This window comes from Thalassophryne amazonica, chromosome 10 (assembly GCF_902500255.1).
Source record: "Thalassophryne amazonica chromosome 10, fThaAma1.1, whole genome shotgun sequence".
Classification (NCBI taxonomy): domain Eukaryota; kingdom Metazoa; phylum Chordata; class Actinopteri; order Batrachoidiformes; family Batrachoididae; genus Thalassophryne; species Thalassophryne amazonica.
This window is the reverse complement of record NC_047112.1, coordinates 50,630,826-50,649,145: the sequence shown is the minus strand read 5'-3', so window position 1 is coordinate 50,649,145 and position 18,320 is coordinate 50,630,826. Positions and strand designations below refer to the sequence as shown.

Here is an 18,320-nt window from a genome sequence, read left to right as displayed (position 1 = left end):
GGGGACGCCCACGCGTCGCCTGCTGTAGCAGATGTGTGGTTACATTCAATAGTTGGGCCAGGTCTGCCTGGGCGGTGGCCATCCGGGACCCAAGGCAGTTCCGTGTTATGGAGTATGCGGTGATGAGTGACACCAGTGGATGCTCTCAGACTAGACTCGACTTGAATATCTGTATTCAAGTATTTACACTGTAGTGTTGCTTGATGATGCATTTTTGTCTTTTTGGACTGGAATACAAGAACACGCTGCATAAAGGTTGAATTGACGCCTTGCGGTAAAATGATTCACACGTTGGGACTGTATCAAGAGTACAAACAAAAGGCGATCGTACCATTGTCTGAGCCAGCCACTGTAAGCCCTTCACTCCTAAAAATGAGCAGGCGTGCTCAAACAGCAAGCTCAGCTGTCTCACCTTCCTCAGCCCGCAGACGTCAGGTTATTCATTTCAATCCAATCTGCCTCACAGTTTCTCCTCGCGAACTCCTTCCCGCTCGCTCGCAGTTGTTCGCTCCTTTTTTTCTTTATCTATTTTTCATCTCTCGCTTACTCTTCCCCCGTGCATTTCTTCTGCTGCGTTCCCATCTTTATGCACGTTTTCCCTTTGCACTCGCGGGACACAAAGATGCACGACAGAGCGAGGGGGCTGGGTTGTTGAAATTACATGTTAATGTGCTTTCTTTGTTGTCTAACCAGTAACCAGGCCAATAATACCCAATGGCAATTTGCATCTTATTTCAAATTCTAATTTGGTTCCGGAATATGCCAAATCTCTGTTTGTATTATTAGGATTTTTTCTGTCCTTGTCTGTGGCATTCACAGCAGGAGGCTAAGCCAAGACCCTGAGAGAGACACAATGTAACGGTGTGAAAATCGAAGAGAGCTAAGAGGCAAGAGGGAGAAGGAGCAGAGGGGGGAAGCCAGGGAGATTATTATTCAGTCTAGCATGACCGCTGCCCGCACTTGTCAGCCACTGGCTGAATTGCCTTGCAGAGGGAATTGAGCGAGCGTCACTCAACAGTGAGTGCCAACCTTTCACATACGTACACATGCACTCACCACCAGTGTTATAAGGATAAACAAGCGCAGGTATGTACATACAGGTGATCTTGTGTCAGTCTTTATAAAAAAGTGTGAGCAGGTGCTCGTACGATGGCACCCTACAGACACAAGGGCGCGTCTGGGTACAAGTGCAGCAGGGCCACGAGGGCAGGACAATTAGGTCCCACACCTGCTCTGTCATGCTGCAGCCAGTAAGCAAACTAGACCAACACTGTTTAGCATTCACAGATTCAGAGGGTTAATCTGACACTCAGTGGCATCACATTTCAGAGGTGGTTTGAAGGAAATGCACAAGGGAACATTTCATGTTATGTATACTGTATGTATGCATTCTGCTAACCTGACAAACAACAAAAAGTCCACTGTTGCTGTGCAAACTGGATTGTTAAATTTGAGGATGATATGTCAAGCACACGTTTCAGAAGTTTGAAAGTATCTGATACTGGAATTATCTCCCCACCTGAGGCAGACGATTGCAATGACAACAACTGCAATGATGAAGACCAAAGTAGTGGTGGCTGATCCCACAATGAGCGGCAACTGTTCCTGCAGTGACTTCTCCATGGTATCTTTAGGGTGAAAATGAGAAAAGAATTGCATAATCAGCATGGCATGAATGTAGATATGCACGTGTGGTGGTGGTTGTACCACTGTGTCTGTACTCTAAATATAGCATAATATCCCTCTTATGCCTTCTTTACTGTTGTGCTTGCATAAGCAAAGTCATACCCTTGTGTTCCTCAGGCTGTATTAAACAGAATGGACTGCAATACAGTTATAAAGACTGCAGTTTAGAGGATTCAGTTGTTATATACTGTGTGTTTAACAATGAGGATGATACCTTGAGCAATATGAGATTATCAACCCACAAGTGAATTTCTCTACCAGGTTTTTACTTCATTTGCATAAAAAGTGGTGAAGTAGCCTCTTGTTTTCTATGGTGATGATACTCCATTATGCCCATAAGCTTGTACACTGCTCCATTATTGAAATATTTTGGTTAAGATACAAAAGTAAGCCCCTTCAGATTCACCCTTTTTTCACTATGTGTCACCACAGCAGAGGCAAGATGGACTTGCATGTTGACTTGGCACAAGTTTTACTACGAATGCCCTTTTTGATGCAACTCTACATTACGTGGCAGTTGAGCAGGAACCTTTGAACCAGGAACCTTCCAGTCTGGTAACAAACTCAGTAACCACTTGGCCATCACCCCTGCCTTTTGACAAAGCTTTAAATATACCAATACATCCTAGAATTAAAAAGAACACAAAGAAGTACCCCTGCTATAGACCTAAAGGTCCACTGGTGCCTGTCCCCTGGCTGAGACGCCAGTCCATCACAGGTTATTTCTCCAGCCAAGCACCCATTTCCTGGGACAATGCAGAAGAAGTGTCTTGTCTGAGGACACAGATGGGCAGTGTGAACAGGACTTGAACCTCAGTCTATATAGTAGTAGCCCAACCCCTGTCCCACTGACCTAAAGGGATATGCCAATAAAGTTTTGCATGACTCTATTACTGAAATATTTTAGTTAAGCTGAAAATATCTCAATGGCTTAGAATTAAAAAGAACAAGAAAAAGTAAGCCCCAGTGTGGCCTTGAGGCCCACGAGTATCCATCTACAAATACCTTAGTGTGAAGCAGATGACAATCTAAGACTCCCCTTGGATAAGATGCCAGTCCATCACAGGTTACCTTTCTAGCCAAGGCCAGTGCCTATTTATAGGTGGGTGGAGTCAGACAATGTAGATAAAGTGTCTTGCCCAAGGACACAGACAAATATTGTTACCCTGGTCTATATAGTAATGGTAGCACAACTCCTATCACGCTGAACAAAGGGGGAAACAAAACAAAAATGGCAATAGAAGTAACCCACCTTGCAAGTTGGTGCTGAAGTCTGCTGGGCTGCTGTAACGCCCGTAACCAGCCACTGTCCGAGCACGGACTTGTACCACATATGGTGTACCGGGTTTGAGACCTTCAATGCGAGCAGAGCTCTGTTGGGCAGTCATAGTATGGGCAATGGCTTCACCCTGATCCTAGAAAAGCATAAAAAGCCAAGGATGAAAATGTTAGCAAGTGACAGCTTCTTGTGCTTGCTTCCATTGCTGTTCTTTACGGTCCCTGACGTGGATAACTGATGTGACCGTGCGGCCACATGCAAGAATGTACAGAAGGGAAGAGCTGAGAAAGAGTGAGAGAGCGAAATCGAGAGAGATAGATTATAGCCGGCATGTTAATTCGGCAGGCGGACGACAAGACAGCAAACAGAGCAGATCTACACTGAGCGGCTTTGTTCTCTCACTGAAGCAAATCCAGTCACAGCTTTGGGGGCCCGTGGAAAACACTGAAAGTTCCAAATGCATGGATTGAGGGAGTAAGAGGGTGAACAAGAGGGAGAGATGGAATTAGGGGTGCTGAAAAGGGCAGGGAATAATGAGAATGTTGAATGGGAATGGGGGAAGGGGAAGGAAAAAAGAAAGAATGGTGGAATAAAAAGATGAGAATAAGTAAGGAAGGATGATCACACACAAAGACTCCAAATGGTGACATTTGCCTCAGTGCAACCATCTGTTTATCAGCGGGCCCATTGTTTTCACATTTACAGACACACAGATGAAACAGAAACCATGAGAGTGAATGAAATGGGATTGAATTAGAGGCACTGACTTACATTCCATCTTACCTTCTCATGGTACTTAATCTCATAATCCAGAATGATTCCGTTTGGTTTCTCCGGGGGCAGCCAGGATAGACTCATGGTGTTGGACGTGGCTGCCATCAGGTGAACCGTGGGCACTGCAGATGGAGCTGTGCAGGCCAAAGCAAATAAAAGAAGAAGAAGAAAAAAATCTGCTTTATTTTCTGTTTTCTCTGTCACGCCTTTTCAAGTTCTGTGCCCCTTTTGTGCATCCACACAAGCCCAAATACAAAGTCTGAGACGAGGGCTTTGTGAGTGGCTTCGGCCTATAGTTAGTATGCAGAACCATTCCCCACTAATGCTCAAATTCTCCCTCCTCGAGTCCTTGGGGGGGGGGGGGGGGGGGGGGGGGGGTTATGGTGTTTAATTCTCCGGTGACAGGAGAATGAAATGACAAAACTGGTGGATAAATCTCAGTTTTCTCTGCCTTACAGACACGATTAAAGACACATGCAGGAATACAGATGTAGACCGTCCATTCTACTGCCGCGCTTTTACTCTGTCCTCAAGCGAAAGTCATGTTTTAGTCTTTTTAAAGCCTTCGTAGCTGTAAGAAATAATACTTTGAGGAACTATTAAAATTAAAACGCACACATCGACTGTGTACACACATGACACTCATTTGTTTCTGCAAGGTTGCACAGACGCACCAGTGGAAAAGGATAAAGCGCATGGGCACTCCACCCACCTGAGCTTTTCGCGCTTTGTTCACATATGCCTATTAACAGCCAAGTGCTGTCTGCGTCCCCGTCTCCCTTTCCTCTTTTGTGCGTTCAGGCTTATTCCCCCCCACTGACTCACTCCCTCTTCTCTATCTACTCTGTCATTTTTGTTTCATAACTTCAACCATCTCACAATGGCTGTGTTTATTTGTTTCCCAGACTCGCGGATTCGCCTTACCCAGTGTTTTTCCATTGATTTGGTCTTCACTTTTTCACTTCCTTTTCAGCATTGTAGACCTACGTACATCTCCTTTGTGTCTCGGCTTCACTCCCATCATTCTTCCCACCCCTCCTCCTCAATCTCTCATTTTTTTCCTCTTAAAATCTGTTTAATCCAGAGTTTTGCTTCTTTGATCCTCCTTCTTGTGTTCTCTTTCTCTCTCCGATGCTTGTGTTTATGGCCAGACAGCCTTCTGTTTCCGTCTCTCGCTTTCTCTTCACAAACCTTCTTTCCCTACTTCACCTCCCAGACCAGCCCCGTCCACTCAGACTCTCCATTTCTTCTTTTTTTTTTCCTGTGTGAGAAGACAATGTATCCTGGGCAGATGACTGGCTACTTGGGCTGGGGGATTAGGGGCCCTTCATGTGAGAATATGGTGAAGTAACCATGGAGGTAGCTCCCAGGGCTTATCACTACCCTACTATTTATTTTGCTTCTTAAAAGGTGAAGGCACATACCGGGGCATTCTTGGGACTACAGCAAAGGATAAGCTGATCACGGTTGAAGCTTCTTTCCATCCTTCTTGTCCTCCCTTCCTGCACCTTTCTGACCTATGTTACCCTAGGACAGACCCTGACCCCAATCACCCCTATGCCTAAACCCTTGTAACACAGCGAAGCCCTGCACATGTGCCCTGTGGGGCCTTTGGGTCGTAGACCCACAAATGTCTTTTTGCATGCAGGAACGCTCTGGTAAGGCTGGAAACAAAGCCATGGAGTGAAGTGAAAGATGATGGGGGATGGAGCAAAGGATAATCCTCTGTGTTGTCTAAGCTTGCCTAAAGAGCAAATTTAACATAGAGAATAAACACATCAGAGGCGCAATTTAAGAGCCCTGCGAGAATGTCAACAAAAGGCCCAACTCACAAGGACAAAAGTGCAGAGAAACCTCAAGAGCACCGAAATTTATTGAGGTCATTTAAGGTAAACCCAAAGAAAAACAATGACAAATTCCAGAAACATAAATAGACCAATCAGGCATTTTGACCACCTCGCTAATAGTGTGAAGGACCCCTTTTGCCACTAAAACAGGCTAGATCCATCCATATGGACTTCACTAGACCTTTCTATCAGAACGAACATTTTTTCAGCAGTTTTAAATACACTTGTTTTTCTGTTCGATCGAACCACACTTTGCTTCCCATGTGTATGAATGAGCCCTGGTTGCTCATAATCCTGCTACCACTGATCACTTTCCATCCTTGGATGGCTTTTGAACAGTACTGACAAGTATAGACCAGAAACATCCCACAAGAGCTGCATTTTTGGAGATCCCCTGACCCAGTCATCTAGCCATCATAATTTGACCCTTGTCAATGTCACTCATATATTTCTGCGTCCCCATTTTACCTGCTTCCAACACATCAACTTTGAGGACAAAATGTTCACTTGCTGCCTAATATATGCCATCCACAGACAGCCACCTCTGTAATGAAATAATCAGTGTTATTCAAGTCACCTGTCAGCATCCACAGTGTTATGGCTGAGCAGTGTGCATAGCCTTTCACTGATTTCCATAGTAACCTATGCATTGTAATCTCTAGCTCAATCGACACTGGGATTAACCCCAACATTCAATTTATATTGCAAATCTCAGAGCAAACCTTACTGCAGACAGTCATTATGAATATGAATATTTCTGGGCTTCAATCTTGTAAGCACTGACAGCAACATTGGCCTAGTTACGGTATTTGCTGTAGGCTGGAGGTTTGGTGGGTTGGAAGCAGTGGGCAGGAAGAATACTGAAGGTTGAATGCGCTGAATACAGACTGCCTCGCTCCTGCTATTTGCAGCAGTGTCAGTACAGAGCGTGCTGTCGGTGTGAGAAAAAGGTCCCTTTCTAAGCTCATTCAGAAGAACATCTGCCTTCTCAATCCCTGTTCAAAGCGAAAGCGTGGCGCGTACTCCTACATACACATAAGAAATTGATCAGAAGTCCTCAAACGCGTAAGATATTCTTTGGTTCTTTTTGTAGTGCTTGCCTGGAAACTTGTCAGTGCCTGCATAATTGATACTGATCTTTGACAGATTGCTCTAACCACAGTGCCCTGCGCTCTGCACTCACCGGCCTGATTAGTAGTGATGTTCACCGCCGAGAACTGAGGTGTTGAGGGGCTCTTGTTTGAAACGCCGTTGACCGCTTGGATCTCAAAGCTATAGTCCGTGTGGGCCTGAAGGTTGCGGACAGCCACGCGACGCTGGGTCAGGCCCAGGTGTCTCGGCGAGATATCTACGTTGTCATCGCATCGCGAGCACATTTTCCGCTCGGGCAGGCACTTTTTGCAGATGACGTTGTAGAAGATGTCTTCGCGGCCACCTAGGTCACGCGGTTCGCTCCATTCCAGCAAGAGCGAGGTTTCATTGACACTGGAAATGACATTGCGCGGTGCGGAAGGAATGGCTGCAAAACATTAGACATAATAGTTTCAGTTTAATGATGATTTAAAATCCACACAAACTTGGTTTGAGTAAATGTTTGGGTGATGTACTGACAATACATAGTAGAGAACCTTGAATCTTCGACTGGACTGGGTTGCTTGACGCGAGGACGTTTCGCTTCAAATCGCAGAAGCTTCCTCAGCTAAAATTCTTGCTCTGGTGGTCTCACTTCTGTCTTGACTCTTGTAGAGAAGAATAATCAAGAAGTCACAAAAGCTGGAGTTTTAAACCTAACCAGACCCCTCCTACCGAGAGGCAGACTGCTATAGGCTGGTGACTAAACAATAGCTCTAATTAGCACCTGTTGTGCTCTAGTTAACACCCTCCTAATGACAGGGCAGCTGTCCCTCTCCTGATGGCTCCCTTGACGACTCTGCTGATGACGTGAATGACTCATTACCATGAACAAAAGACTGAAACTGCTTTGACCTGAGTGCGCCATTGTAAACAGGGGATAAAGCGTGTCTCAGACCCCCTCCCCGGTTAAGGTTAGGTTTCAAACGTTTCACAAAGAATGCCTCCTTGACCCCTCTCTCAAACCATTTCTTCTCTCTGGCTAATATTTTAACTTCCTTGTCCTCAAACATGTGGTTAGTGTCTTTAAGGTGGAGATAAACTGCAGACTGAGGTCCACTGGCACCCTCTCTGCGGTGCTGGTATAGCCTTTTGTGTAAAGGTTGCTTAGTCTCACCTATGTAGTGTTCGTTACAGTTTTCCTGACATCTGATAGAATACACTACATTGCTCTGTTTGTAACTAGGGATCCTGTCCTTAGGGTGAACTAATTTCTGTCTCAAGGTGTTAACCGGTTTAAAGTAAACTGGGATTTTGTGCTGTCTGAAGATCCTCTGTAGTTTTTCCCCTACTCCTGCTAAATAAGGGAGAGACACTCCTCTTCTTCTTTAGCCCTTTAGGGCTAAAGAACAACAACTTGTCCGGAAAGCCCTCACAGTATGTGGGTACCCACGATGGTCCCTGGACAAAGTGCAGAAGTCCCAGAGAACAAAGAGACCAGATAGACAGGAGACGGAGACAAGAAGAAGAGGAGTGTCTCTCCCTTATTTAGCAGGAGTAGGGGAAAAACTACAGAGGATCTTCAGACAGCACAAAATCCCAGTTTACTTTAAACCGGTTAACACCTTGAGACAGAAATTAGTTCACCCTAAGGACAGGATCCCTAGTTACAAACAGAGCAATGTAGTGTATTCTATCAGATGTCAGGAAAACTGTAACGAACACTACATAGGTGAGACTAAGCAACCTTTACACAAAAGGCTATACCAGCACCGCAGAGAGGGCGCCAGTGGACCTCAGTCTGCAGTTTATCTCCACCTTAAAGACACTAACCACACGTTTGAGGACAAGGAAGTTAAAATATTAGCCAGAGAGAAGAAATGGTTTGAGAGAGGGGTCAAGGAGGCATTCTTTGTGAAACATTTGAAACCTAGCCTTAACCGGGGAGGGGGTCTGAGACACGCTTTATCCCCTGTTTACAATGGGGTACTCAGGTCAAAGCAGTTTCAGTCTTTTGTTCATGGTAATGAGTCATTCACGTCATCAGCAGAGTCGTCAAGGGAGCCATCAGGAGAGGGACAGCTGCCCTGTCATTAGGAGGGTGTTAGCTAGAGCACAATAGGTGCTAATCAGAGCTACTGTTTAGTCACCAGCCTATAGCAGTCTGCCTCTCGGTAGGAGGGGTCTGGTTAGGTTTAAAACTCCAGCTTTTGTGACTTCTTGATTATTCTTCTCTACAAGAGTCAAGACAGAAGTCAGACCACCAGAGCAAGAATTTTAGCTGAGGAAGCTTCTGCGATTTGAAGCAAAACGTCCTCGCGTCAAGCAACCCAGTCCAGTCGAAGATTCAAGCTTCTCTACTATGGAAACCAACCTGACAACTGAGAGCCTACACAGAAATACTGACAATACACAGAGATTCAAAATGGAAAACATCATAAAAGATCGTAATACATCTATAAAGTATTCATCGTTCTATGGCTGCTATCAAAACAATTCAGGAATTTCCCTTCTGCTGTGGTATTAGTCCATTTTCATCTATTTCTTTCCACATAAGAAACTGTTCTTTCCAAAAAAAAAAAAAAAAAAAAGGGGACAGGAGTTCAAATTTGAATTGCATGCTCATTTCGACTGTCTGCCTGTGTGCGAGAAAAGCGCCAGTAGGGCAAATGAGCGAGAGAAACTATTGGCAGAACCTTTGCAATCCTTATCCAATTACCAGAGTCTTATCTCTCAATGCACTGTGGGAGAATCAGCAGCCCCTCCAACACCACCACCGCCACCACCCACCCAGCAACAACAGAAAAAAGACTTTCTTCTCTCTTCCCCAGTGAATGAATTAGTTCCTCCATGCACATGTTATTTTTCTCAGAACTCAGGAACTCAGTGAAAATTCCTCCATTTTCTCATGTGGCGCTGGCAGTGATAACATTGTGGATAACGTTGGGAAAGCAGAATTGTTTGCCGTGTGGGTGGCATGATGGGAAAACACTCCTGAGAACCGATAAAGACTCCCGAAGGCACAGTTCACATTGATAATATTGAAGGACATTTACCTCACAGCTAAGGGTTATGGCTAAGGGCTGTCAGTACTAGAGGTGGGCGATACGGAGAATTTTGTTATTGAACCGATACCAAGTAAATACAGGCCCAGTGTCGCCGATTTCAATGCCGATACCGATACTTTTTCATATTTAAGCTTCATAGATCCAAAGGATCCAAAAGACCTAGGATAGAATTTCGCCAAACATTGTACGTGACAACAAAATATTTTATTATCACAATCAATATTTTTGTTTAAAAAATATCACTCAGCACAACTTAAAACAAAATCTCCTGAGGTAGAGGGTTGAGTGGGAGGGCCAGGCTGAGCCTACCTTCATGGCTGTTGGCTGGCGCCGCTGAGCCACATGACGGCGCAACAGCAAAAGACCAGAGGGGGAGGGTGTGCTGCTCCGTGTTGTGTGACACAGTACATCGCTGCGCTTACAGACAGAGAGTAGACTTTGATGAATCTGCATGCGCAGCAGTCAGTGTGTGCGGGAGAGAAAAAAGCTTGAGTATTGATCTTTTTACACGAGGATCGTTCAATATCAATACCGGCATTGGTATCGATATTATCGATATTAGGATCGATCCGCCCACCTCTAGTCATTACATCCAGTCACCAGCTGAACGCGGACACGGAGTGTGAATTTCAATGACAACTGGGGTCTTTACCTCATTTTAGTTAGCTAATGTTAGCTAAGGCAAATGTTAGCTTTTGCTAGCTAACATTCTCGGTGTGATGATCAACCATAAAATCTGCTGGAAACCTCACATAAAACATGTTCAAGCTAAAATATCTACAAGTATTTCAGTCCTCAACAAAGCAAAAATATTTATTGAATTATAAAGCTCTACATGTTTTATATTGTTCACTTGTTTTGCCATATCTGAATTACTGCGTGGAAGTTTGGGGCAACACTTACAAATCCTCACTTTGACCGTTATGCATGCTCCAGAAAAGAGCCATCATAATGGCTCATAAGGCTACATATATGACAACCTACCATAGTGGGCATTACCTGTTGTTTACTAATCATTTTTAAATAACTTGTTATACTTTACCTTTGACCATGACTTATTCATAATTGTACATATGGAGCCCGACATTTTTAATTTACCAACCATGACTCTTGGGAATGTTGGGTTGCAAAAGATACACCTGTTTGTTTTCAGGGGAAAGATCATAATACATCTATAAAGTATTCATTGTCCTATGGCTGCTGTCAAAACAATTGAGGAATGTGCCTTGTGCTGTGGTATTAGTCCATTTTCATGCATTAACGGCATCTATTTTTTCTTCATAAGAAACTGTCCTTTCCAAAAAAAAAAAAGGGGGGGACAGGAGTTCAAATTTGAACTGCATGGTCATTTTGAATGTGTCTGCCTGTGCACGAGAAAAGCACCAGTAGGGTGAATGAGCGAGAGAAACTATTTGAAAAGAGACAGCCTAGTTGCGGTGCTATGATGTATGCAGCCGTTGAATGCAGCCTGAGAAGATGCAGCCTGTGTGTCGATATTTTGATTGGAAGAATGGCATATGACAGAGACAGACCCATCCCAGCAAATGTTCCGTAGTATTGCGAGTAATCTATACAATGAAACAGAAACCTTCCTTACAGGTGCACGGGGAGTCAGGTGAGTCTGTGTCTGCACGGTAGTAGCCGTTTCGACAGGAGCAAATGCTAGCAGCTCCGGAGGTGGCGCGGCTGTTGACTGGACAGGGTACACAGAAGCCGTCCCCCTGCCTGGACTTGAAGGTACCTGGGCTGCAAGCTGTAAGTAAAAGAGAGAATCAAAATTCTAAGAATGATTTATCACAAAGAGCTTACAGTCTGCAGGCTGATGGAGGAACACAAATGTTTTATAGCTGCACATTCACACAATAATATCATGTAGCCACATACGTAGCAGCAGAAGGGTCACTTTTCAAAATGTACCACATTTTGAGGTTAAACAACTTATTGTGCTTAAAGAAAGTACAAACCAGTTTGAAATATGACTTAGAGGATTAAAAAAACTAATCAACATGTGAAAACAATGTAGAGTTATTCAGTCAGTCAATATAGAGTCAGTAGATCATCCTGGATGGTGGCAACCTAAGCAAAAAACCAGTCCATCCAGAACCTCTCAAAAATAACCATCTATCTGCCACAAGCAGGTGAAATATGGTCGTCCTCTTGGACTTCTCCAGTTGGTGGGATCCTCAACACTGAGGGACCTACATCCTGGGGCCTGCCCAGACAAACATGCCACATGGCCAAAATGTTCTAGATGATATTTCCTCACAAGCCATGTGATACTCCTCATCTAGCTCTTGGTCAGGCCAGTGGTTCCCAAGGATACTCCAAAGAGACCTAGTACCAAATACATCCAGTTGTCACCTTAAGTCACTCATTAGCATCAAAGTCTCAAAATCATACTTTAAGACAGGAAGCACCAGGAAGCAAAACATCTTGTCCTTCTTTCTCCTGTTGCGGCAATGAAGACAGTCTCTTGGTTGATTCCCAGACAGGATATCTACAGCCAGGGTCGATCTAGAGACACCTGTGCGTGGGTTTGTTTAATGTGAGAATATTGTTGCACCCCAATAAACACACAGTCCTTGACAGATCCTTAGCCTGGTCTGAAAGCTGGGAAATCCCAGACAATCAAGGTCTGGGGACTTACTGTAGCCTTCATCCATCTTCACAGCTGCTGGGTTATGAGCAATGACCTCCTCTGCCTGATCCATCATTGAGAACTTCTTGTTTCAACAGAGCCCCGTTAACTGTCTCATCTTCAGTGTTCCTGTTGGGTCTTTATGGTTATCACGGGGCACAAAAGGTTCCCACAGTATTTTACCCCAACAGGTAATCCCCTATTTGATCCAATACCCAGATGCCACCTCCTTTCTCCTATGAAGAAACTGGCATCACTAAACACCTCTGTCGAGTAACCTCATGATTTCATAAACTGTTCTTAGTTGTCTCATAATCTCAAAGGCTGCAGACGTAGAGTTATGAATGTCACTGCAGATACAAGTGAATGCCTCTACAAGTTCAGCACTTTCACCACATACAGGTAAGCTTCTGGTAAGTGTAAAACCAACCATAACCTAACCATAGACACAATAGTATACCTATAACACAACCATGGCCCATCCAGAAAACCTTCCAGTGATGTCATAGCATGTAATCTCAACATTCTGGTATCTACAGAAAGGCAAAAGCTTACCAAAGTATGTCAAAGTTCTTAATAGAAAAAGATTAATTATTGAGCAATTTGAAAATCCTGCCACAGTTATCAAAAAACCCACAGCACAATAATGGAATGTTGGAGTTCATTATGGACAACCTCGCAGACCAGTCTTTCTCAGAGACTGGTTCACAGACCACTGGTGGTCTGTGACAACCCCCTAGTGGTCTGTGAGTATATTGGTAAAATACCACATTTTAAATTAATATCATATTTTAACTTAAAATCTGTTCCTCAGACTGTTTAAAAAAGAGTCCAATGCCTAATAGACAGTAATATACTGTTGTAGTGGCACACACTGCAGACCTGTTGTTTTTGGATATTGGGCAGTTAGATGGTCCCCAAGATTTTTTTGTTTTGTTTTATTGGTGGTCCCTGGCCTCAAAAAGTCTGACAAACATTGGCCCAGACCCTGTGTGGTTTTCTAAGGTAAGGACAAATTTTAAAACTTGACTTTCCAGGTTATATATCCTTGAAAGTTGAGACTTTTCTATACTAAAGAGGTTGACTTTAAACAAATGCTTGTAGAAAATACAGCAGCTTCGCCACATTCGTAATTGTTTCCAAGAGCAGTGATTGTTCTCGTAGAAAACCTGCTGACTTTGCAGTTTGTCTGTGATCTGTAGCTTTATATTTCACAACAAACTGAACTTGGTGTAGAAGTTTTATTATAAATGCAGTTGTTGTATTAAGTAAAACTGATCAGCAGGACCGCCTGGCTCTGTTTGATCCACTATACCACGCTGACTTGCCTTTCTTTTTCTAAGCAATCTAAACAACTCAGCACCCAACAGTGATTTCATAGATGCAGCATAAAACTACAGCACCACTACAGTGATGTAGTGCAATAAATAAATTAAGATGAAGTAGGTGCTAAAACCCACTGATGGAGTCTTTGTTCTGCTGTTGTAACAATCCTGCAGTGATGGCACAGAAACAATAAGTAAACAAGAGCAACCTGATATTTTTGATGTCTACCAATCTGGATCTGGATCACCTCCTAAATTCAGTCAAGTCTTCCATACCCTAATTTGTATCTGTTTTCCGTGAAGTAGTTTTGACATAATTCTTCAAAAGCTATATAAAGTGAAACGTGATCCAGAATCCAGATCCGGATCCAGATCACCTCCAAAACTGAATGAAGTCTTCCATGGCCTAATATGTGTCTGTGGTGCAAATATGGTGAGAATCCATGGAGTAGTTTTGACAAAATCCTTCAAAAACTATATAAAGTGAAACTTGATCCAGATCTGGATCCAGATCACCTCCAAAATTTAATGAAGTCTTCCATGGCCTAATATATGTCTGTAGTGAAAATGTAGTGAGAATCTGTGAAGTAGTTATGATGTAATCCTTTCAAAAGCTATATAAAGTGAAACTTGATCCAGAATCCAGATACAGATCCAGATCACCTCCAAAATTTAATGACGTCTTCCATGGCCTAATATGTACCTGTGGTGAAAATTTGGTGAGAATCCGCACTGTAGTTTTGATGTAATCCTGCTAACAGTAATCCTTCAATGCCTATATAAAGTGAAACTTGATCCAGAATCCAGATCCAGATCACCTTGAAAATGTAATGGACTCTTCCATGGCCTAATATGTACCTGTGGTGAAAATTTCGTCAAAATCCCTGCAGCAGTTTTGACGTAATCTTGCTAACAGACATGATTGCTAACGCCAATGATTTTATTGCATCCTTGGCGGATGTAAAAATAATAAAGTTCTGGTCAGAATTATTGGTGCCCTGATGTTTTATGTACAGATTTTAAAATATGTTCAGAAATAAATGCAATGCCCAAAGGTGTTGAAAACTAACAACAAAAATGTATTTCATATATTGAATCAAAAAATGCAAACAGAAAATATGTGTATGAAGTACTTATTGACAGTCATTGACAAGTTTACTGTAAATCCTCACTTTGGGCCAGTTGGGGACAAGTCAAGGGATGGATATACATGAGAGCCTCCAAGTCCACGAGTTGATTTACATTAATCATTAAGAAATGCAAACACTATGGTACTGTATGGTAAGTATCTGTAGAGCTGCCAGTTTTCAAACTGTGAAACAAGGAGACTGGAGAGGGAAGCTATCAAAACATGCATCACAACTGTGAAGGAGATACAGGTTTCTCTGGATCTTAATGGAGAAATAGGTTTAGTGCAACTTTGGTTTGTTGCCTCTCTAGTAGCAGCTTCATGGTGAAGTGGAACAAATAAGCAGAAGAAAACACATCAAATCTAGGCTTGAGACTCCCATGTGCCTTCCGCTGAGCTGGAGCTGAAATTTCATGTCTTGTTTTTCCGAAAATATTTCTGTTTTCCACGCAACCATGAGGCTGTGACTGGTGATGGAACAATCAAAACATGCACATGACCCAGTTTCTCCATTCACAGACACAGAAGCCTATATTGTTTTGAGCATTGTCATAGGTGTTTTGGTGGCTTCCCTCACTAGTTTCCCCTCTTGAATGGTCACTCAGTTTTTGATAACTACTCCATCAGAATTACCATAGGGTACTATACTGCTTGAATTTCCAAGACATATGTGGTGATTAAGAAATATCGATGTATCTGTTTCCTGACTTATCTAAAGAAAGATGGTTGTGAATGTGATAACTTACTGAACATTTTATTAAAGCATGCCTATAACTGTCATACATGCATTTTATTTCTGTATTTTCTTATTTTCACGATATGAAACCATTTTCTTTTATTGATGTTAATCAATAAATTTGGACATTTTAAATAATATAAACACAGCTAATCTACAATAGCCAGTTGGCCTCTGTCTGCATGTATGCGTGTGTGTGTGTGTGTGTATGTATATGGCTTTGATCATGGACAAACTGGGGAGAGCTGACATATACTAAACAACTTATAAATACATTAAGGGAGACAGTACGTAATTAACAGGAAATAAAAGGGCATCGTACTGGGATATATCCTCATCATATTTTCTGAATAACTTTGTCGTCATCCATTATGTGCAATACATAGGTAATAGTACCCGTAGACATGAAGACAAAAAAGTCTATAGTAATCTAGTATTAGACCCAAATGAACTTGACTTTCACTCAAATCATTGACCACTAATTGATCTTGCCAAGGCAGTTGTGGAATCCACCTAAGTGTCCAAATCAGATTGAAAATGAAATTCTTTTACCTTGACCTCATCTAGAATTTTTTTTTTTTTCCAGGACAATTTCTTGCTCAACCTTCATTGACATACCATGTTTTCTCGATTTCTTCAAGGGGACAAGGAGGAGTAGGCCAACAAGCGGTCAAATCTTTGCCTCATTGGCAAATTTGACCTTGTCTGAGCAATTCTAAAACCTGCCTACATATCTGTACCATTTGGTGCAAGTCAAAGTGGAAAAATTTTGACCTTTTGAGCTCAATGACCTTGACCCTAATGCATGACCTTTGTTAAATTCTGTCTTCTGGGAAATCCCAAAATGCACCTACATTTGTGCGCCAAGTTTGGTGCAAGTTGCTGGTGCAATGTTTAACCCAATGCCTTTTGCAAAAAAACAAAAAACAAAAACAAAAAATTACTTTAAAAGGGTTGACTGTCATCTACATATCAAATGTGTTGGATATCAGCCAAGGGACCTAGGAGGAGTAGGGGAACAAACAGACAAACACTACACACATTATAATAGAATGTTTCAGCTTCATGAATACTGTAAATAAAATAAATATACATCTCATTTCATGATTAACAGATGATTTTTTTTCAGCATGTGTACATACAGTTTTGTCCCTTTCTTGCTCCCCCCTGCTTACGGAATGTTCATCCTCTGAAACAGTCGTGGAAAAGTCGTTGCTTTTATGATTTTTTTTCTTGTGCAGCATGCACTAGGAGCAGCTTGCACAAAGCCGCGCTCATGCAAAGAGACTGTCAACTCCAATTACACACAAAACACTGGCACGGTTCACTCATCTGCATTCTATCTTCAATGAAAAGCAAAGAAACATACACATGGACACTCAAAAGAGGAACATATGCTGCGTGCTCGTGCGCATGCGTGCAAGGACATCCGCTTGGCGGCATTACAGCGCTTTTATGGCAACATCACAAAATAGATTTAGCAATGATTTGAATGCGACTCTTCTCATTTGGCTCTTCTCACCTTATTAAATTAATCAAATCAAAACACCGCCTGCCCTTGTAAATGCTTATCAGTGTTTACAGTGGGGCTGTTTGGCCTTTTATAACTCAGGTGATAAGTTGCAGACGTGCACGGACTGTAATCCGGAACAGTTTGGCAGGCACCGTACCTTTTGATAAACTGTCTTGTTAAAAGATGAATGACTCTGCCGCCGTGCTTAATAAAAAGGAACGAGAGCAGGTAGAAGAGGTAAAGTTAAAAGTGACCAGCTGAAGAGATGACCCGCGAGTTCGCGTTTGATCGTCGGTGTCAAGGACAAGCCGCTGTGCCGGTCCCGCATGGTAATGATCACCGAAGCTTCTCAGTTTGTTATTTTGCTCCCCAATTGAGGTTGGAGGTCGGCTCTTCCGCGACGCATTTAGTCGTACTGCTGTTTCTGTTTTTGTAAGTTCAATATTAGCACAAAGCTGCCAGTCGACTGCGGCGTGTACATTAGTGCTCAGCGTGTTTGTTCTTCCACCATTAATCAGTGTTATCCACACGGGTGGTTAACAGGAAGTCCTGCTTGATAAACAGATAAGGAATGACCTGGAGTTTTGTTAAGTAGAAGAACAGATCATTCCATAGGTGGATTCACAGGTGGGTTGGATGGGCTGTAGTCCCCCATCCCCACCTAAAAGTTCCAGTAGCTTCACTAGAACCTTACCAGAAAACTGACATTTACATTTCAAAATCATATTTTCAGCATGAGTTTCGTCCTTTTTCAGACGTTTTTATAGTACCCATAACTTATTACACCTGCACAGGAGGCTGTTTTCATTTTTTACAGTCCATATACAGCACGTCAAGACTATACCTTGAGGTTCCTGCTGTGGGTGAGATATTTTCAGGTTGAATCGAGTGGCACGTGGGCTCAGACTGCAAATAATTCAGATATTTTCCTTCAGTCTGGTAATTATGCCTCCATATCTCCAGTTAGTTCATTCTCTGGGTTAGTTCATTCTCTAGCCCAAAGGCAACATTTCTATGCTGCATTGTTGACGGAACCACAGAAGCAAGTTCATAATTTTGCATATGGGTTGTGTTCACCTAAAAACAGCTGAAGATAACAATATAAGTCCCTCACTTTGAAGGTTGTGTTTGTGTTCAATGTCGGCTCCACTAACTGAGCGAGGTGATGCCTCTCACATAATGCAATGTGTTTGAACACTCACCGGGCAATTTATTAGGTGCACCTGTTCAATTGCTTGTTAACCCTCTGGGGTC

The 18,320-nt window shown here is 42.8% G+C and overlaps 1 protein-coding gene across 9 annotated transcripts in view; it reads right to left on the bottom strand.

The window, feature by feature from the left end:
• The window catches only part of LOC117518764 (ephrin type-B receptor 3-like), a 130,080-nt gene that overhangs the window by 24,958 nt on the left and 86,802 nt on the right, over window positions 1-18,320 (bottom strand). For all 9 annotated transcript variants that reach the window (XM_034179987.1, XM_034179986.1, XM_034179993.1 and 6 more), the window contains exons 4-8: window positions 11,323-11,478; window positions 6,770-7,105; window positions 3,749-3,873; window positions 2,939-3,101; window positions 1,520-1,628 (exon numbers count right to left, since the gene is read on the bottom strand). In XM_034179987.1, coding sequence (XP_034035878.1) covers window positions 1,520-1,628; window positions 2,939-3,101; window positions 3,749-3,873; window positions 6,770-7,105; window positions 11,323-11,478 — 889 coding nt within the window. The remainder of the gene's footprint in view (window positions 1-1,519; window positions 1,629-2,938; window positions 3,102-3,748; window positions 3,874-6,769; window positions 7,106-11,322; window positions 11,479-18,320) is intronic.